The 22675-nt window shown below is 35.1% G+C and overlaps 1 protein-coding gene across 4 annotated transcripts in view; it reads right to left on the reverse strand.

Annotated features, from left to right (window-relative positions):
- SYT14 (synaptotagmin 14) overlaps positions 1-8268 on the reverse strand; it is a 58981-nt gene extending 50713 nt beyond the window's left edge. For 2 of the 4 annotated variants that reach the window (XM_086744527.1, XM_086744529.1), the window contains exons 1-2: positions 8126-8268; positions 1015-1233 (exon numbers count right to left, since the gene is read on the reverse strand). In XM_086744527.1, coding sequence (XP_086600653.1) covers positions 1015-1233; positions 8126-8237 — 331 coding nt within the window. In that variant the 5' untranslated portion in view covers positions 8238-8268. Of the gene's footprint in view, positions 1-1014; positions 1234-5890; positions 6852-8125 lie in introns of those variants that run through there. The other 2 variants (XM_086744526.1, XM_086744525.1) reach the window with 1 other exon arrangement.
- Positions 8269-22675: the final 14407 nt, after the last annotated feature.

Genomic DNA, 22675 nt, shown 5'->3' on the forward strand with positions numbered 1-22675 from the left:
ACTTCAATCATGGTTTCATGTCCTTTGTGTCTTTAGCTTGGAATCATGAATGACCATGCACGAATTTCAAATTCCAGTGGCAAACAGACTTTTACATAATTGAATTACATAATATAGTAGAAAAATTAAACTTTTTTCAAGCACTTCTGGACTATATAGAACTTTTAAGGACAGATTATCTTTCAATAACATATATCTGCTTTTTATTAGAAAATATCAATCTCTAAAATTCTTTGCATTTTAACATATTAATGGGAGACCAACAAATATCTTACTATAGCACAGCATCTATATTAGAATCTGACTTTTGTGTAACTTCAAACAAAGCTCACTTTTCATGCTAGAAAATGGCTATAGATACATTCTTACATACAGCTATTTTCAAGCACAAAAAACATAATGACAAAATATTGACAGCAGATTTCTCAACCTCTAAGTCAAGTTGTCACCCTAACTTAAAGTCAAGAAATACATACCACAAAAGAATTGTTTACATCCGATTTTTAATGCTATGGAAAAATTATATTAATGTAATCTTTGTAGTAATTTTTTTCTGTGATTTCATTACAAGATACAGAACATTCCAGTAATGCACACTGCAATGAACATATGCACCATAACCAATAATAAATTTGATTTACTTTGCTGTCATGACAGCTTATCAAGAGAGGAATTACAGGTCGTTTTTGTATTTATAATACCACAGAATTCATCAAGAGTTGCCATGTTTCCTTCCTAAATCAAAACAGTTTAAGTTCCCCCCAAAGTAAAATGACTAATGATAAAATTGTATGAAACTTAATATAGCAAAATATTATATCATTTGTAGTATTTCTGGATTAATGTGCACAAGTGTGTGCCATTTATTTTTTTGAGCATGCAGAAATACAAAAGATATCTGGGTATTTCTTGCAGATATTGACTATTTACAAGTCAAGCTGTCCTTGTCTAGGACTTATCCAGAACATAATTCTGAAATTTGGAATAAAAGGAATGCTTTTAAATCACTCTTACCTTCATCTATTGAGGCTTCACTACTGTATCCATCATATTCTGCAGACAGGGGACTATATTTTTGTCTGGTTTCCCATACATAGTTTTTTTGCTGTCTGCCATCCACCACTGGCAGCCTGGAACTCTGGGTTCTAGACAAGGCCTCATGATATTTACCCAGTGCTTCATCTTCACTCTCAGATGATGAACCATGCTGGTCTGTACTCATATAAGAGTTGTCTGTTTGAATAAAATAAAGCAAATCGACTACAGCTCAAAATAGAATACAAGAAAATAACCATAAGAGGTTATCATTGAAGATATTTAAGCTATTTTAATTAAAATTTCTGTAATATTTTAAAAATATAACCTTGTTGCAATTACAAGTATTGTGTGATTTTGTAATTGGTGAGAGCTATTTTTATTTTCTAGAAAAACTGAAAGACCATTAATCCTCCAAAAAACATTCTAAAACTTATTCAACAGAAAATGGATCCATTTATGTAAGGCAGTACACACTGAAGTTCTTGAAACTCTTCATTAAGTAAGAAAACATGCAAAATAATCTATGTAAAGTAAATCCAACACTGCTGCAATATTACATTTGGATACCTAACACATAAAAAAGGCAACTCCTGATCCTCCATTCCCACCTCATTTTTGCTTTGAGCATGTAATCAGAAACGAAACTGATTTACAAAGACAAGCCTTCAACAAAATCATCTTAGGATATTTATGTCAGTAGTGCTTAAACTCACATCAACAAATTGGAAAATGCTAGTGAAAGATTTTTGCATGCATAATTTTATTTAACTAAAACTAAACAGCCCCTTATTCAACAACTGAAATTAATGCAGATTCTCACTGCAGACATCTGGCAACAGCAAAAATTGCACAGAAGAATTTATCTAGTAGATTCTTTTATATCAGTTCTTCTATAATGCCCAAACCTGTGGCCAACATTTTCCAACTACATCTGAAATATGACTTCCTCCCACAAGTCAAAGAGTCAGCTGCATTTTTATTTCTGTAAAAGAAAAGCTTCCTCCCCGCTTTTCCAAACTTCACATGGATTCTGTCCAAACTTAACATGTCATGCAGAGGTTCTGTAGATCTCAAACTCTAAGAGGCATTAAAAGACTTCATGTAAACTCAATAAGGTTGGCATTAACACTACTCTGTGAGCAAGCCAATGGTATATGATCTGCCAATGCATTTTCATTAGTGGCAGAGCTCTGAGATGCCCATAATCCTGATCTTCAGCTCCTCATTCTGCAAGGTAATATTATCTAACATGCTATTTAGCCACGCTCAATCCCTTATCCCCTCTCTGCTTTTATGACCTCCTCCCAGCCCCTGTCCTAGCTCTAGTTCTGCATTTTTGCTCCCATTAGCCTCTGTCCTCATGCCCAGCCAGTCTCACTCCTCTGTCTAGGTATTCTACCTAAAGGAGGGATTCAGTTTACCCCAAATTCAGCCATTTAAAATCAAAGTAACTCAACCTATGCCAGTGTCTTAGTTGCAGCTGGGATAGAGTTAATTTTCACAAGAAGCTGGGAGGGGACACAGCCAGGATAGCTGACCCAAATCGGCCAAAGGGACATTCAATACCGTATGATGTCATGCACAGTATATAAAGTGGGGATGGCACCAGGGGGCAGGATCCCCGCTTGGGAGTGGGCTGGGCATCAGTTCCGGGCAGTGAGCCATTATACTGTGAGTCATGTGCTCAGTATATTCTATTACTGATACTGGGATTTATTCCTTGTTTTCTCTACCTCTGCTGCCCTGTTAAACTGGTTTTGTCCCAACTCATGAATTTTGCTTTTCTCTTTCCTGATTCTCCTCCCCAACCCATTATGGGGGAAGAGTGAGTGAGCAGCCACACAGTACTTAGTTGCTGGTTAGGGCTAAACCACAACAGCCAGCCAGAGAGGCCTCTTTTACACTCTTTTTGCCTCCTCCTTCTACAGACATCCTTCCTTCCTACTTTTAGGTAAGCCTCCAGAGGAGATGGGTAAAATCACTTCTGCTTGAGGTCTGTTTCTCCCTGATCCTCATCTAGAAAAGCCTATGCAGCAACTTAGGTAAGACATGTTTTGCAAAGTTGCATTTACACAAGTAGAATCTTCTAAGTTCCTGTCTCCTGGCCCCATACTCCAGGTTCCTGCTCCAAGCACCCAGTTTTGGTCTCTTATGGGGATTTACTCTTTACTCTGTCTACTCAATCGCAAATTCTCTTTACTTGACCTAACCAACAACTCATGTAACCTTAGTCTCTCCACCTTCCATATAATAGTCTCCACAGCTGTCACCTATCCTAATCCAAATTCCAGTCTATCACTTGCATTGTGTCACATTTGTTCAGGAAGTTTCTGTCCTCAGTCATGTTTATTCTCAATTCTTCTGTTCAAACTTCCAGTGTGCTTCAGTAACTGTAAGTATCTGTTCTTCAACCCCTACAATGAAGCATATGAGTGCAAATGGGATAGTCAGTGAATTTAACAAGTAAATTATAAGAAGTGTTTACTATGCCTTTTCCAAAGGCAAAGCTTCCAAAGATTTGCAATTTCCTCAAACTTACTTTTTTTTTTTTTTCATAGAACATGGGCATCTCTGACATGAGAAAAGTGCTCTCTCACATTTCAAGTACATACATCAATACACAAAAGTGATAAAGCATCTTAGTGAAGCAGATGTGAAATCTACTTAATTTTTGCACAGATAACCAGCATGTTTTCCTCATACTCTGTTCCTGGAAACAGCTAAAAATTTTAAACTATAGCTTAAGAAAAATAGAAGAGGAAAAGAAAAAAAATAAAATCTCAGAAAGCATTCCAAATTTTATCCCACATATTTAAAATTTGACACATAGTTCTAAGCAATTGAAAATAAGGTCTTGATATGGAAAATGTCAGGAAACCTTAACTGCAGATGGTGCTACCACCTCTACATTCAATGTGTACGTAATCTTAATTTAGCATTTATAGGAAAACTGATGCCTTAAAAGACTGCTAATGAGCAACTAGATCTTTCAGCTCTAGGCTATGAATTTTAATTAAAGTCTGACAGATACAGTTCTTCCCATTGTACGGATGGCTATAAGGCGAATTCAATTTCACTGATCACTTACTGAGAATATCACACCACGCAAGATATATTCTGGCTAGAAGATTAATTGCAACAGGTTGCCCAGAAAAAGAAGCCTCCTTTGCTAGTGCACAGAGTAAAATTTTGTATCTCATATGGCTCTCAACAGGTTGATATCTGCCACCTAGGAAACTTGTACAGACTTCCACAACTACAGTTAAAGCAGGGCATACTAGGACTAACACAGTGCCAGACTTCAGTACTAGATGCATCATTTATCATTAGAGGAAATGCAATTATTCACAAACATGAAATTAGGTTTATTAATCAGTCTGCATAAAATATAAAGAATGGAACAGTATAAAACAGTGAAAGTAGTGCTGAAAGTTATGCCTCTGATAATATGCTGATGTTTGTAAGCACCAAGAAGTTCCCAGTGATATCAGATATTTTTTCACCAGTTCCTAGCATAAAAGAAAAAGAAAAAGAACAAGACTTCTTTAGAGGACTTAAAAAACCTCATTAAAGTTAAAACACAAGCTATCCATGCAAACACTGTTTAAATGAACAATACAAATCTGTCTCAGTTTCTTGGGAAAAAATAGTTTCCTGCACATTAAAAAAAAAATCCTCACGGTTTTATGCCTCTCTTTGCCACTTCTCTTTTGATTTTTAGATGTTAGTTTGAAACTTGCCTGAGAGAATTCATGTTCTTATTAAAAACTTTATTTCATTTGGCTAACACAGATCATATTGAAAGCTATTCATTTGCTTATTATGGGACATAAAATGCCATTTTTGATAGAGAATGTACTTTATCAATATTGTATTACATGAAGAAATAACAGCTAAGATCAGAGTTTATCATACAAACATGGAAATCACATCCTAAATAAAATTAAAAAAAAAAAACAACCACAAAATTAATAACTGAAATTTTCAGATAAGGAAAAACACACACACACATACACACACTGTGAAAAATAAACAAACAAACAAAAAAACCCAGCAACTGATTTCTCCTATTAAATCATTCATTTCTCCACAGGAACAGTACCTCTAGAAAAGCCTATGTTGCTTTCCAAAAATTCACTACAGAGCCTGCAAAACAATTGTGTAAAAATACAAGGTTTTACTTCTTACTCATAAACTACTATTGCACTCCAATTTCCATATTGTTTAAGATTGGATGTTGAAGATGGCACACATAGCATCCATCTCAACAATACACAGGTTTTCTTTGTAAGACTACAACTTTCTTGAAGACAAGCCTCATTCAGTTCTTTCTGTAGTTAAAATCACTTAATTGCCACTTGTCATTGAGTTTTGTGTCTTGAAATTACTATCTTACATATCCCAGAAATATATTCTGAAGATCTAGTATAATGTAAATGTAACAGGAGTTATTTTTATCATCTTATCACATTTTAGGCAATGCTTTTACAATACACAAAATAAAAAACACTTTCATAGAACAAGTGTTGATTTCCAGTATTAATTAATTCATCATTTTCAAAAGAAACCACACAAGGCACTGCAGAGAAGGTAAGAAAAACTGTATATAGAAAAAGAAAAGTTAGAACATAGGAAAGGCATTTATTAATCAGTTCCTTTAAGTAATACTTTTATAAGTAATTAATTTCCAGGAAATTATCAATATAATTAGAGAATGAAGCTCTGACAACACAGACCTACTTTCATTCACAGGAAACACTATTATTAAATGTGTAAATTAGGTGAAAAAAGTAGGAAGTATCATAAGTTTCAGGAAAGGTTGAAGAACACAGTTTGCTGAGTGACTCCTCACCTTTTCCTGCTGTCTTCTTATTACATAGCTCTCTTGAATTCCTTTCTGGTTTCTTTGAGTTTTTCTTTTTACCCGCTTTTGCAATTGCAGTTGACACATTGTCTTCATCCTTTGATATGGATTTCCCTTTTCTGTCAAAAAAGGCTTCAGATTTCTTTTCTTTGGATTCACTAATGCAATTGAGATGGTCATTGTGTGTCTTCTTCAAGCTGGAGTCTGATAATTTTTGCTTCTGCACTTCAACTAGTTTTGTTTCTGCATCTTGGGGAACCCTCATACTGTGCACTTCTTCAGAATCCTTAAAATCAACTCCAGGTGACCATGGTTTGATTTTTCTATGCAAGCGATTCTTAGAATTCTCTGATACTGCATGTAGGCAATTACCTTGTTCCTCAACAGATTGCTCCATTGTAAATTTATTACTTTTCAGGTTACTATCCTTCAATAACTTATCAGTTACAAAACATTCATTTCCTCCTTCTGCTTCCCTTTTAAAACATCCTCTTGCATTCTTCAAATCCTGAGGTACTTCTGTATCACTTAAATGATTATTACTATCTCTGCCTTTTAACTGGTACTGTTTTTCATCCACAACATGGTCAGATATTCCATCTTTACTTGTTTTTTTTTTCACAAAATCTAATGAATCAGGATAATGAGTCTCTTTATGTTCTGCAATACCTCTCTTCACTTTCATATTAATTTCCTGAGAATGAGTTAATGATGGTGTGTACTCCTCTCTCCCTTGCACTAGTTTATCACCCTGTATTTTGGAGCTCTCATCTTCTGTACGAAGGCCATTTATCATGCTTGTTACTTGTTCTGTTACTGAATCAGCTACACTGTAGCCAACTTCTCCAACAACACTAGTCAGATCATCCACAGCACTGCTAAGTGTGTCGACCAGAGAAGACATAGAGGGAAGGCTAAGATTTTGGTGGAGGTTTCTGAAAAACGCCATTTGTCCAATCTATTCAGTAACAACTTCTAATACAGAAAGGTCCTCCGTTTCACAAACTGATCATCTCCATTTCTCCAAGTTCAGTTTCAGAGCTATTTGCTTTTGCTATCTCAAACTCAATAAATTTACCAGGGGAAGTTGCAGCTTTGCTCTTTCCATTCAATACGCATTGAAAACAATAAGAAAGCAGCTACGTAAATATCTTGAAAGGAAGCCACAATCAACTAGCAAAACCATAGTCCTTCATCAACTGCAGCATCAACTAGTCATAATAAAATTCATTATTTTCAAAAATAAGACAACTGTGTGAGACGGAAGTATGTTTTTTTTTTTATTCTAACCTGCAAAGAAGAAGTTGTGAGACATTTAAATCATGTCCTTTCATCACTGTCACACTAAAAGAAGCTTTTAACACAATAGCTGCACAAACCCATGCATCATGGAGACTTCTTAACCCTAAAATATTTGTTGTCTTTTAGATAGGGTAAGATATTTTGGAACATGAAAACTCGTTCTGTAGCAAAAAGAAAATTAAGATGATAGACTTAATTTACAGGGGGGGATAACTTTTTCTGTCTCCAAGAAAATTGAAAATAAAAATTTAACTGTACTTTTTAAAGAGGCAGAAGGGAAGAAAACCTCTCAAATTTTCCATTATGTTCTCTGGTGCCTGTCTCTTCTTCTCAAGTCAGCTAACAAAGCCCATTCAATTCCCACATCCCAAAAGTAGAAAGGAGTTATTTTACCAACCCTCAGTATCTTTTTTGAGGTTTAATTTTTTGCATTTCACATTATCCTTAAAGATCTTGTTCTATTAAAAGAATACAGAAATAATTTGCTAGTCAGAGATCAGATGTTTTTAGTTTCTAATGTTTTACTTCTTTAAAGTTATCTTCCAGGTGAGTAAATGCAAGACCTTCTCCAAAAGGTCAGTAAAGGATTTTAATAGTCTGAGTGAAAACCCAACAATCCCATTAACAATTTAATTATACATAATTATGGAACATCTAAAATATGTTCAAGAGTACTCTTCATAGCGCAAGGGAAGTACCTTCCCATAAGTAAATGCCAACTCTTTTGTTATATCTGTTGCATTTCTGTGGCTTGTGAATACAAAGGTTTCTTCCTTTCCACACACTGCACAGTCACAGGAAAAGTCAACATTGCGTGTTTTGATCTCCTAAGACAAGTGATTATGTGTGTTCTTCTACAAATCCTTGTAAAAACGTGCATTCTTGTAAATAAGTTTAGTACATTGTATTTCAGGTACTTACAAAGTTTATCTTGGGAATTCTTTCTTGTAGTGTATCCTGAATCGAGATCTGGGAAACCACTTACATTTTCAAAACACATCTTCTTATTAATATATAGGAAAAGTAGCAACATGAGAATAATGAATATTCCGACAGCAGACAGGAATCCAATTGCTTCCGGAGATACTAAAATAAACAGAAAGAAGCACATTTTTAAAAACCTTGTAAAAGTTTAACTCATAAAAGTTGTATTTATCAGAATTGATCATTACTAAATACTACTAAAATTCCAAATATATATGCAAGACATAAGTGAAAATGTACCATTTAAATCTGAGTTAATGTTTAACCCTGTTAAATTTCATCAGTTTCTTCTCTTTCAGTCATCTTTTCAAAGAACAGAAAAGTATCTGGTCCTAATCTAACAGAGGACTGCCAGTGTACTGAACCCCATAACAAGCCAGGGTCTTTGCAGAAAATGGGGACATGATCAGCAGTTGTCAAGGCTGATGATTTTTGATAGAACATCTCAGACAAAGCACTGGAAGGGAGCTAAGAGCATCCCCCCTTCCTGGAAGGGGCTGGAGGTTTGGTAACCTGGACTCAGGGCCAACTCTGAGACAGGGCTGCTCGGCAGGGACTGAGCCCTTCCTGGTGAGGCCACTGCCTCTGCCAGCCTTGTTATACTCAGCTTCTGGCTACTCTTTCCTTAGGGACCCCAGCTGGCCCTTGCTGCTCCCTGACAAGTAGTATACTGTATGAGCAAAAAACAGAATGAAAAAAAAGCATGTAAAGGTATGCTCCTTGCCCTGGTATCTGTGCCACTTGCGTGTAAACCAAGACAGAGTTAAGTGGAATAGAGACAAAGTATACTTACTCAGAACCAGGTAGAGGAAAAAAAAAGCTGAAATAGACTGACATGCCTTAGAAAGTGTATAAAATAAAGAATATGTAATCGATATTAAGCAGAAAGGGAGTCTTGAGTATCTTTTGCAGGGGTTTTAAAATTTTGCAAATCCATCAGTACCTAAGTAACAACATCAGTAATACAATTTAAAACCAAGATCACCTAAGAAATGGTTTTAGAAATACAAAATCTGGGAACGGATATAGTAAATTGGACCAATGGGGAAAGAGTAATTAAGGAACAGCTTTTTTATTTGAAAGGAGACAAGGGCAGAAAATGGGATATAGAAGGGTCTAGAAATGTAAGAAATAACAAGTTGTAAAACCAGTTCAAGAACAACAAGGCAGATCTTTTGACAGGAGTGCAGATGCCCATAGACTATAATGAAGCTGACCTGCTTCATTAACCTAGGCTTCCAGGATATCAGAGGGAAGCCCCTTGAGCAAACCATTGGACTCTACTGGGTCTACATCTGAAAGACTTGATGTGAGAAGTCAAAGGGTGACATAATTGCAAATTTGTTACTATGTGATGTGAGATGTTGAAGACTTATAGAAAAGTAATTCAATAATATTTGGATGCAATTTATAAAAACAAAGTAACAGAACTGTAACTCAATAATCATGTGCAATTAGCAATGCTGTGAAGAGTTACAGAACTATGATTCGCAGTCGGATGTCTATTAGTTCTTAGTTATGGAATCACAGAATGGTTTGAGTGGGAAGAGACCTTTAGAGGTCATCTAGTCCAATGCCCCTGCAAGGAGCAGGGACATCTCCAACCAGATCATGTTGCTCAGAGCCCCATCCAACATGGCCTTGAATGTTTCCAGGGATGGGGCATCTACCATATCTCTGGGCAACCTGTTCCAGTGTTTCACCACCCTCATCATAAAAAATTTCTCCCTTATATCCAGTTTAAATCTACCTCCTTCTAGTTTAAAACCATTACCCCTCATCCTGTCACAACAGGCCCTGCTAAAGAGTTTCTCCCTGTCTTTCTTATAAGTCCCCTTTAGGTATTGGAAGGCCACTATAAGGTCTCTCTGGATTCTCCTCTTCTCCAGGCTGAACAGCCTCAACTCTCTCAGCCTGTCCTCATAGGAAAGGTGCTCCAGCCCTCTCACCATCTTTGTGGCCTCCCCTGGACTCACTCCAACAGGTCCATGTCCTTATGTTGGGGGCTCCAGAACTGGATGCAGTACTTCAGGTGGGGTCTCACGAGAGTAGAGTAGAGAAGAATCACCTCCCTCGACCTGCTGGCCACAGTTCTTTTGATGCAGCCCAGGGTATGGTTGGCTTTTTGGCCTGCAAGTGCACATTGCCAGGTCATGTTGAGCTTCTCATCCATCAGCACTCCCAAGTCCTTCTCCTCAGGGCTGCTCTCCATCCATTCCCCGCCCAGCCTGTATTTGTGCCTGGGATTGCCACACCCCATGTCCAGGACCTTGCACTTAGCCTGGTTGAACTTCATGAGGTTCTCACAAACCCACCTCTCCAGCCTGTAAATGTCCCCCTGGATGGCAAATTAATCTGTTAATTAATCTATTAATATCAGTAGTGTGCTGACCAGTTAATAAACACTATAGCCTCTTATACCAGTTATGTGTCAAACTTGCATTCTAAAGAGGGAGAGTAAAACCTTGATGTAACACCTGAACACCCAGAGTATTTTCTGTGGCCTCAACCCGCAGAGGTGCATCTTTCAGAATTGAATATGGCTGCATTCATCTGCAGGAAAGCTAGGATTTCACATATCCCCTTCTTTCTGCTGTTTTCTCTAGATGCTAAGTGTCCCCCTACTCAGTATCATAAATCCTATTCTTGGGGGTTGATTTTTTTTCTATTTAGAGAAGATTTATCAGATTTATGAATTCCCTTTGCCAAGATCTTGGTACTTCACTTTAGGAGTATAATGCTGTGTGACAACATCTTTCACTAAGTAAAAGGGAGTGGGATTAAAGAAAAGTTGGCAACAGACTCTGCATTCTCAGAGATGCAATACAAAAGGACAAGAGGCAATAGTCAGAAGTAGCAACAAGGAAAATCCCAGTTGGAGATGAGGGGAAAAAAATTACAGAATAAGAGGAACAGATTGCCTAGATAAGTTGTAGAATCCAACTTTAATGTTAGTCCTGCTTTAAGCAGGGGGCTGAACTGTGAATTACTTCCCCAGGAGCCTTCGAAATTAAATTATTCTATGAGTCTACATATGCCTTTTGTAAATCTGGGCTCAGACATCTACGTAGAAGTGTTGACTGAGAAACACAGACAGCTCCACAACCCCCTCAGTTTGTTTTGCAGGTATTATTTCTGGGATGACATGGAACATTTGTGTCTGTGGTGCTGTTCTTAAATAATTATACAGCTGTGTTTTAAAAAACAAAAAAGAAAGATCAAAAGAAACGCACCTTCCACCACCTAAAAGGAATTGGTCAGATTTGCACTTCTATTTTGAGCTGGACATCCAGACCTATCTGAAATTATGAAAATTATTTTTGTCACATAACATTGTTCCTAGAACTCTGAAAAATTTCACTGCTAACAGCTTTGAACCACCCATCCTGACAAAATTACTAAAGAAATACTAGAATGGCAACCAAAGAAATCCCCAAGGAATGGAGCAGAACCTCCATTTAGTCAATATCAAACTCAAGTAAAATTTGTTCTTATTTTATTAGATCATATCGCAGAAGTTAAGAAAAACATGAGCAACTCTCAACTGAGTTAATTTGGGAACACTGTCTTTTGAAGAACTGAAGACAAAGCTAGAAATAATTGCAACAAGGAGGAGCATGTATGTGTTATTTTCAGTTTCAGACAGTACAACAGAAATACAAAGATGCATATAGTTACTAAGTTCCTCATCAGTCCTTCAGGATGAGAGGTCCTGCTGCATCAAACTGAGAAACAAGGTGAGAAAAGTGGAATTCTATTCTAGACCAGAGAGGAAAGGAGGCTAAAACATTTTTAAAAAACATTTTCATTATCATGAACAACCAGAAAAAGAACTCCCTCTGTTCACGAAAGACCTTGGCTGCACTTCCTACTATGATTACCTGATATTTCCTTCAGAAGTCTGTTTAAAGTTGCTCATAATTTAATTAAAATCACTTATTATAGCTGGTTTATGGCAACTCTGCCTCGTATTGAAGGGGCTTTATAAGTTTCTAAGTTAAAAAGAAAAGTTAAACCATGACCAAGAATGAGCTGAGGAAAAAAAATTACCACTATAGTGGTGAGTAATTTATTTTTTAAAAGGCCCTAGTGTTCTCTGATTTACAGCAAGGAAAATTTGGCATCTGTTAGGTGTTCATTTATCATTTGTCAGGTGTGCATTTACATTTTCATGGAAACTTCCTAATCATGGGAAAGCTCTGAGATTTGACAAAAGCCTCAGTTTGTGTATATTCATTTTTTACCTCAACGTTTAACAGATTCAACCTCCCAAGGTTCTGCTGGCAGTAGGGATGCTCCCTCCCCTCATAAGACTGCATATGGATAACTGAGAATATCTGGGGCTATTGGAACACCATCCAGTTTCTTTGAATCACTACTGATCCTGACCCAAATGAGACTAGAGACTGGACTAAGAGCAGAAAATCTTCATTCTTCCATAACTTCCAGTTCTAACATCCATCATACACAGAAGCAGTGGCAGAAAAGACAGGAAGAAGAAACTGCGATTCACCAGGACACAGGGACCAACAGAAGTGAGAGTGAAGTGGAATGCAGCAATTAGGTACAAGTTAATCATGTCCAGTGAGGAGATGGGAAGTATGAGTTATGAAGATGGTGTAACACCAGGATGGAGTACACAGAACAAGTTGGAAAGTGAAGAGAAGGCAGAAAAAGAAGACAGATTAGAAAGACAGGACAGATAAAGAAAATGGAACCATAGAGATTTTTCTATGATGATTGCTTTGCTATTGAAGCAGATTGTCCTAAACAACTTTGCCTGAATTCAGTGTCAATACTTCTTTGAGTGGCATACGGAATTGAATTCCAGTCATTCTATGATTCACAACAAAGGACAGTGAACATTTCCTTTTAATAGGCTAGATTAATTGTACAACATCTTCAAAGAAAAGTGAACTTTCAAGTATTTCACATTTGACCTTTTAAAACTGTACGCTTAAATCTTTAATTTTATTTTTTTTTTACTTATGCTTGCTTATAGTGTTCAGTGACCAAACCTCCTTTGATCCATCAAAATACATGCTTAAGGAAGTTAAAAACAATGCTTTTGTTTTTCTCTCAAATACTTCGTGGATACTAATTAGAGGAAAAAAGGCTCTGTATGCAAAATGTATAGTTCTCTATGGAAACACAGTATCTGATGACATCTTTCTGGAGTGAAAAGAAACATTGGCTGATACCTTATAAAAAGAATGAAACTTTAGCTGCAGCAAGACTAATTAATTATTTATGTAATTCAGTGTGAACATAGGACTTGAAAAATATATTTCCATATCAATTTGCATCCATGTAAAGAATCTTAGAATGCTTGTTCACAGATTAAGTATACTATCAAGTTCAAATCCTTTAATGTATTACCATTATAAAGCCAGGAAAAAACCCTCTCAAATAAAATCGTACTCCAATTTTCCATATGTAAATGTGTACAGATTCCCATCTATGAACACAAGTTTTATACATCACATTAATCCTTCAATTAGTTTCTCATAGTTGAGATGTCAAGGCATTATACTTTGTAGATGGAAAAAGTACTTTTTTTTTGCATATAAAATATATCTGTACCACATTCAGCATCAGAATTATTTTGATTCAAAACACATCCTCATAAATTCTGATTGGTTTGGGCACTAATTGTACCATGAAAAGCATTTTGAAAAACTCTCAGAAGTTCCTAGTGGTTTCTTCCACAATCACAAACCAGTAGAAAGGCGATATTTTCTCAATAGTCATATTTCAGATTAAAATATCCTGCTTCTATAAACTACATAATTATCCTCAGTTCTTAAGAAAAACAGCAATAAATACATAATACACAATAATATAACACAGTTTTAGAAATACTAGAAGAACAAATGTCTTGCTACAAAGTTATTAAGACTAATTGAATTGCTGGCTATGGAAATAGCACAGGAAGTTATACTCATTACAAAAGTATTACATTAACATAACTTTAATTCACTTTTTTAGTTATCATCACTAGAATTAGAACTATTAGAACACAGAAACTTACCATCTCCATCTTAAATATAAAATTAGCATCTCTTTCTCAAATAATGACTTCCCTGTTAATATACAATTTTTCTTTTTCTAAAGATGTTTCAAACTTCAGAAAATAATGGCATCTTTAAACAAATATCACCAATACAACAAAAATCCTCAGATATATTAAAAAGCATTAAATGTTTTTAATATTAAATTATAAAGCAGTTAATTTTTTAAAAGTATGTATCTACACTTCCCAATTCCATTTAATATCCAGCTCATTATTTTTGGAGCTCTTGCACTACACATCACACTGCTCATCTATCTAGTAACGTACAAAGCCACACAGTTATCTTAGTGATGTTTTCATTATTAATTTACAAATGCAATACTATCTCTTCCATGCACAAATGAAGTAACTAGAGGTATCATCCAAAGAACCTCAATTACCTTTAAGATCCTAGCACAAAAACATTTGAAACAAAAAAAAATGTAAGCTTGTTTTTAATTTAAAACTTGTTTAGTTTTTGGTTTGTGGTTTTTTTTACAACTTAATCTAAGATATTGTAGCCTTTTAATTTCCTTTAAATAAACAGGACTGTTGTTTTGTATTTAGTCCTGAAGAATAACTATTTATTGTCATTAGTTTTTATACCATTACGTCTTGACATTACATGAAAATAACCTGTACTGTCCAACTCAAAAGTATTTTCATTCAAATGCTATTCAGTGCTGCTTGTCACTTGATAACAACCTTCTGACTTGCAACAGAAATGAATATATTTTCAGAAAGCTGAACAGGTTACTGAACCACAAAATAAGATTCATGCCTTGACTGCCTTTTCTCCATGCCTGAATTATTTATCTTCAAACAGTACATATTTATTTCTTACAGACAACACATGTCATAACAGAAAAAGCCAAACAAAATGCTCTATAACTCAGGGTCACCTCAGAAGTAGAATACTTTGGTTTCACTGATTACTCAACAGGAATATAAACTGTACTTTCGTATCTGTCACTTCACATCTAAATATTTTTTTCCTTTATAACTAATTACACAGGATGCTCTTTTCTCTAAAAGTAACTGAACTTGAAGGCTACCTAAGATTTTGTGCCCTTTCCAAACAACTTTTCTTTTATGAGGTAAACTCAATACACAAAGTTTCACAATAACTTAGCAGAATTATTATCTTCCTGTTTGCTGGAGTAGTTGAAGAAGCAATTACAAATGAACACTACCTGGTTTACCTAGACAAAATGCCACACCTACAGGGGGCAATATGTTATCCACTGTTGTGTTGGAAGACTTAAAAAAATTAAATTCTTGACTACCTGCACTGTTTTACAAACAAGATAAACTCTGTGGCAGCTGACACTACTACTATAATACTTTCCCATATAAAAACTAGAAGCAACTTCACCACAAATATTGATTTTCAGTAGAAATGTCAGCTAGTCAATGACAGACAATGAACTCAGAATTCCTTCTAAATATTTTATTAGAAGTGTCAAAAGACAAAATTCCAAATGTATTTCCTATGCTTCCTGTTTTATTTTATATTCATCTTTCTTCTTTTTCTCACATAATACATTGGAACTATGCAATTCCTTTCTACAAATTTACCTGTTTCTTTTATGTTTTGCCAAAACAAGCATCAGGAAAAGTATTTTAGCTCAACTTAAAACATACAATGAAGTATCATCTATTAATGTTTTTTATTTTCTATCTACACTTAGGCAAAATTAAAAATTAAACTTGTCTGTAAAAATATGCGCCTCCTTCAATACAAACTTGTATTTTGTGCTTCTTCTGTAGCACAGACTTCTGAACTTAGCCCACTACTAATGGCTACATTTGTCAGCCTATTATATTAAATGGACGTTATCTGCCAGTCTTATGATGTTCCTTCCTACGTGTTTGTTTCTTCTGCATCTTGCACTTTGTTATACAGTAAGTTTACACACTTTCCAGTACAAATTACAAGCACGTGCAACATAAGCTACCTGTATTTCAACACTACATATAGCTATATCCAGTATAATACCCTGAGTGACATGCAATTTTAAAAGAAAATAAACATGAAATGACGATTGAATTTCAATGTAGAACTGAAAAGAGTATTTCTTAAATAAGAAAATTATGAACAATTTTTAGTAAGATTAATCTTTCAGAAGTTTTGAAAGACTGACAATGAAATCAGGATGAAAGTACTTATTTAGCTTTCTATTTGGAATAACAATACCCTTTAAAAATTCTATTTATAAACCTTTCAAAATAATACTGGGGAAAACATAAAACTTACACTATCTGAATTGATACATGATGCAATTCAAAGGTTAATTTATATAAAAATCTTCTACATCTAACATTAAGTAAAAAATAAAAGTGTCTTTATATGAAAAAATTACTGGAATTACTGTATCACAACAGCCACACTGGTCTAACTCCAGTGTCACTTATTCCAGTAGAAAGCTATCAGGAATAACAGCAACTTTTTTCACGTCACTTCACATTGGCTTAAGGATAATCCGCACTGCTACAGAGATAAATCAAGACTTTTTTTCCGCCTTGTTTTCTTAACATCTAATTACAAGGACTAATAAGAAAAAAATTGTTTTAACATCTAGGTTCCAGGACTTCCTTCACACAGGAAGAAAGTCTAGAATGCATTTTAATTAAAAAATTCAATTTATTTTATTTTATTACAAGCAATTAAATTACTTGACTAAATATTTACATGAAATAGAGTTCAATATACTTCATAAATTATAGTTTGTGTTAAAAAGGTCTTGGTTCAGCAAGTTAACTAATCACATACATAACTGCACAAAAATACTTGTATCAACTCTAGTACTGCCTCTGCAGTTTGTCATTTACGGGATTCCATTCCCTTTCTTTTAAATTACCATGCTGAAACTGTCTTTTGGAGATAAATTTAAGTATAGGAAAAAGAGGGCCCTGGGCCTCAAAATATCAGTGATCTAAGAAAGAATTTAGGAATAACAGAAGCCATACTCTGAGACAGAGATTTAAACTTTTGACAGAAATCTTTTAATTCCTAAATCCTTACAGGTTGAGGAAGTTGTCAGCCTGCCACCCCTGCTGATTTACCAGTCCCTCACCGTCTTTTCTCTCTAATATGGAATTCATCTCCTATTAAGTACTATCTCACAACAGAAATCTCTGAAAAGAAACAGCGGAGAAACATCACATTGGTACTTGAAATAGACACAGATCATGGAATCATCTTGATTACCTCCAAATCCCAATAATTTGTTGCAATTACATAGCATATTACACAACTGTATTCTCCACACAGTGGGTAAGACAACAGCAGTGATTATAGATTTTTAATGGCACTCTCAAATAATAGTCCCAGTGCAAAAGTATTAGAGAACTGCAGGGGTCTAGAGCCTTGTGGTTTAGAAGTTCATAGCTACTACAAATCAGCTCTACACTACTGGGGAAAAAAAAGCTATGTAATAAAACTCTTTTAAAACCACATTTTTCCCATCAGCCACTACAATTAACAACAAAGTGTGAGACAATCCAGGATCCAGATTTCCGAACAGCACAGTGATTAACTAGGATACACAGTAAAGTACTGTGCAGTAAAAATGATTATATGAACATGTGAAGTGAAGAAATGCTAGGGTTTGGATATAGCAAAGTTCTTACACACAGAACTTGCTAATTAAGAAAAGCTAGTGCAATAGTTGGAGTTAAGTGACCCCAGTAGACGTTGCTTTCCGGAAGACTCCAAACACAGGAGAACATGCAGAAACATAATAATCAATATTCACCAAGGGCACCAAAAATCTCAAAGAAAAGTATTTACTTCATATTAAATTTTCTCTAGTCCAAAATGTATACAAACAGATTAGCTTTACAGTAGAGTGTAAAATTTAGTATATATTTCGGCATTGCTAATTCTAACATTATTTCTTGCATTTTTTTAATATGTAGCCATACTTTTATAATATCTCCCAGATCTATTGAGTATTCACGGGATAAGGACATAAAATTTCTTCTAGCTCGGAAAAAAAACCCCCATATTTATCTATTTAAAATTAACTAGTGCACAACTATGAACACATTAATTACTATTTTCTGTGCATAAAAGTAGCTTTAATAATGTATACATTTTAATGAAGAGTTTTTATTCCTATCTCTGTAAAAAGAGAAAATGCACTTTACTTTGTACAGTCCACATCTGAACCCTTAAATGAGTAGAAACTATCATGTTTTACATTAATGTGACATTACATAATTTAAAGAAATTTGCTACCATCTGTGGTATCACCTTTCTCTTGATGAAGAACAATAAGTTCTACCAACTGGATTACAGCAGAGAGAAGGGGGAAAAAAAAATGTTTCTTTTTCAGAGGCACTTACTTACTGCAGACTATCATAAAAACTTTAATGTAACTTGAATATCAGATGCAGTTGACTTTCAAAAAAAAAATTTCGACTTGTAAAATGAAACTCATGAATAAATATTATTTTTTTTCCACTTCAATTAAATGCAGTTGGCAACTTAACATTCAGATACATGCAAATGGATAAGGATAGTTGACCAGAACATTAAAGAGGACATACTTCTACTTAAAATATACTTCTGACAAAACAAAAATTCATACCTTCTTATCTTTTCAAAATTATTATTAAAAGTGACATTTTTCATTGTCAGCCAAAGACATTACCTCTTTGCAACTTCTTATTTTGCATATTAAAGAACACTTCTGTTCCATTATTAGTCACAAAGACAGTTTGCTGAATAATCTCCTTTGTTTGTGAGACTGCCACAACAATAGAAAGAACATCTTCCAAAAGAAAAAAGAGCTTAAAAATAATTTTAAAAAATTTGCGCAACTCAGACCTTACTGAGATAGTCATTCTATGTTTCCACAAATTAAATACAAGATACACTGCTGAATTAGACATATAACTTTGCAATACTTAAAAAATACACAAATGAACATTGAAAGGTGAAAGAGACCTAAAAATAATATGGTCACCCATTTTGTGCTTTAATGTCACTTCCTGTATAGTGAGTATTATACATATCAGAACATATTAAAGGGGGTTTTCCTTCAGTTACACTTATCACAAGTTTGTCTCATCTGTATAAACAGAACCTGAAAGCAGCCTTAATTAAAATATTAGTACATCTAACAACAGCCAATTCCAAGTTAGACCAACAGCCTAGCTACAGTGCACTACACAGCCAAAAGAGATACATTTTTCTGAAGTCTGATCTTAAGTTCTCTAAATTCTTTTATGTCCATGCAAATAAGCAAAGGAACAACTTAACATAACTCTCATGACTCTCTCAAAAACATCTGCATGTTAGGATAATAGCCAGCAAAAAGGTAAACCTTTAACTGAGAAATTTCAGAAAAACCCTGTCACCAACTTATGCTGTCAAGAACCCTAAGTCACTGAATGAAATTACGCTGTCACTACTAACTAACTAAACTAAGCAGGACTCTTCTTTCCTTAGCCAAGTCTTCAATTTTTGTCGGACAAGAAGTAAGAATTTTTATGTCTGTGTGTACATAAAATAAACTTGCATTAAATAACAGAAGTAAACAAGAAGTTCATTTACAATAAAAGCAAAATATATCTTTTTTCTTCCTTTTTCCAATGTTCAGAATTCAGCAATGTGTAAATACAAAATCACACCAACAGTTCAACCACTTAGCTAGGTTAAACACAGGAGTCACAAATTTCAGTGCTGTAGTACCAAACTTCTGTAATAACTGATCATACTTGTCTAAGTTCTTTTCTATAGCTGGAAAGTTACTTGTTCTGTATTTTACAGCTATCAGATTTTATATAACAGCCACAAAATATGCACATTTTCAGGAAACACACACCCTATATTTATGCATTTAGAAGAAGCCTCTATTTAAAAATACACATAAATTAGTTTTTAAGGCTTTCCAGAAAAGCCTACCAGTTTTCTTACTCCTGATCATCTCTTCGCAGATTCTTCTCAAAAATGTATGAATCTGCTACAAGGAAACTGCAGAAGCAAAACACTATAAAAGCACTGTAATCCTTCTTGTGCAAACTATAAGTGGACCCACCATGATCTATCTTGGGCAACTATGAAGCTGTTAACATTATGTGACATGGGAGCTGGCCCTGTGCTAGACAATTGCTACACCTTTGGTTAGCAAATCTGAGCTCTGTATTGGTACTGTATTGGTATCATACTTACACTAGAATTTGGATATTCTCAGCTATTTAATAAGCATTATAACTGGTACTTGCAAATCTTTGAGTCTTAGAAAGCTAAAAATAAATCTAAAAACCAAATTAGTTTTATTTCAGTGGATGCATTGTTAACATAAAAAATGCTTTAATGATGCTTTTAAATGAAAATGCAACTGTTTTAAATGAAAATGCAACTGTTTTAAATGAAAATGCAACTGTTTGCAGTTCCAGTACTACAGCCTAGAGTATGTAAAAAATTGAAGACAACGAATGTAAATAAAATCCTCCATGGTTTTGGCTAATTTGAGAAATGCAAAACTTAAAAAAAAAAAAGTGAGGTTTCAAATTATTTTCATTTTAACAGCTGAATACTCTTAGAGCATACAGTTCCTTTGGGTTTTGTTTTTACAATTACACCTTCACATATAGATAAAAAGTGTTCATTAAATCATTTGAGCTAAGTGACGTGGTCACATATAGCTTTGCAGACCTTTCTGGTCCCTTTCCACATTTCATCATCTGATACCCCAAGGTTCCTATTTTCCTAGCAAAAATTAATGGACAGGCAAGAAAAAGACAACTTAGGCATGTGTTACTTTGGTAACCAGAAAGAAAAACTAATCACCAGCAACAGGTATTCTTCAAGTTGTATAATCCTCCTATAAATTCTAATTATACTCCATCATTCGAAACCGGAAAGTCTTTCTTTGCGTTATTCATAGAAGACACATGCTTGCTTGCACTTCCCTTTTCCCTATTCAATACAGGACAAGATGGAACATCGCTGTTTGTCAGATTAGTTGCTTCTCAACAACAATGTGCTTGGAAGGACTATGAGAAAGAAGGACAGATAAGCAAGGCACAAATGTACACTGGACATCTTGAAGAACTCTAGTTACTTACACTGGCTATTTACTACCAATCTTTCTTTCAGAGGTTCTACATGGGCACTCTAACTACAGTCACCTGGCAGAAAGCATCAGAGGCTTCCAGGCAAACAGCAAACGCAGAACTATTTTGTCAAATACTGCCTTATAGATACCATTTGATGAAAATGAGTGAATGAATGCTAGGAGTACCAGGATGTACTCTCTTAATGCCACAGTCACACAGACACCAGTGAAAAAGGAGAGGGGGACAGTGCAAACTTACCTAGCACCAGACAAGACTACAGGCAACATGTGTCAATGTGAATACTTAAATTTGTCCACCAAACTTCCACAGTGAGCTCACGGACCAAAAAAGGCTTGGCTTTCATGGCACAGTCAAGAGATGGTGAAGGGGAACACCTTTATGCTACAAAACTTTTAAACTTGACCCTGTATAAGCTTAAAATGAGTACCCAGTGGCACTAAGGACACAGCTGGAAAGTCTGATAAAATCAGCTCCAGACTGCTGGCAGACAGGAATTGTCCACTTGGAAAGGCCTTCTTATTCTGAGGAGGTCAATACAGACCTTAAGCATGCACTCTGATCCCAGCAAATAAAGTAATCCTTAGGAGTCAGATAATAAAAACATCTTGAATGTGTATCAGATGATGTAAAGTCTTAGATATAGTAACCAAAACACTACCCAACTGGAAGACTTGTAGTGTGATGGTAAGCACTCTGCTTTATAAGTACACCTGAAGTAGGGAGAGAGATCAGACAAGGAGACATTTGTCAGAAGACATGGCTGGCCCATAGGGGCATACACGGTTAGAATACACACGGAAACTCATCTGAAGAAAAAAGGAACCCCACTTATTGCAGGTATAAACGGCACTAAGAGCATACTTCTCTTTTAACCACACTTATCCCTAGGCTAATTTATAACTTCCAATGATAAAACACAAGTTCCGTGCAACTGTTATTAAAAAAAAAGTTTATACTACCTTATCAATGACAAACAGAACTTAGAATCTAATGTTCAAACATAACATAAAACCTTAAAAAAATGCACATCTCTTCAACTTAGCTTCCCAGCAATAGCATTAAAAATCATACAGCACTGCCTTCAAGAACACAGAAAAATTGTTTTCCTAAAATCACTAGAGTGCCCTGAAATAAATAAGGATTAACAAGATTAATAGATTTTGAAACTTTATCAGTAGGCTTCACAAACTTCCAATGAGTTTCATAACTCTGAAAGAAAAATAGAGCCTATTACAGAAGAAATACAGAGGACTGCATGTACCGACTTATCCATCAATGGAAAAAACAGAGACAGCAATAAAGAAGCAATAAACCAAACAAAACCAAAAACCTCCCACCAAAAC

Source organism: Chlamydotis macqueenii, chromosome 3, assembly GCF_036417535.1.
Source record: "Chlamydotis macqueenii isolate bChlMac1 chromosome 3, bChlMac1.mat, whole genome shotgun sequence".
In the NCBI taxonomy this organism is placed as follows: Eukaryota; Metazoa; Chordata; class Aves; order Otidiformes; family Otididae; genus Chlamydotis; species Chlamydotis macqueenii.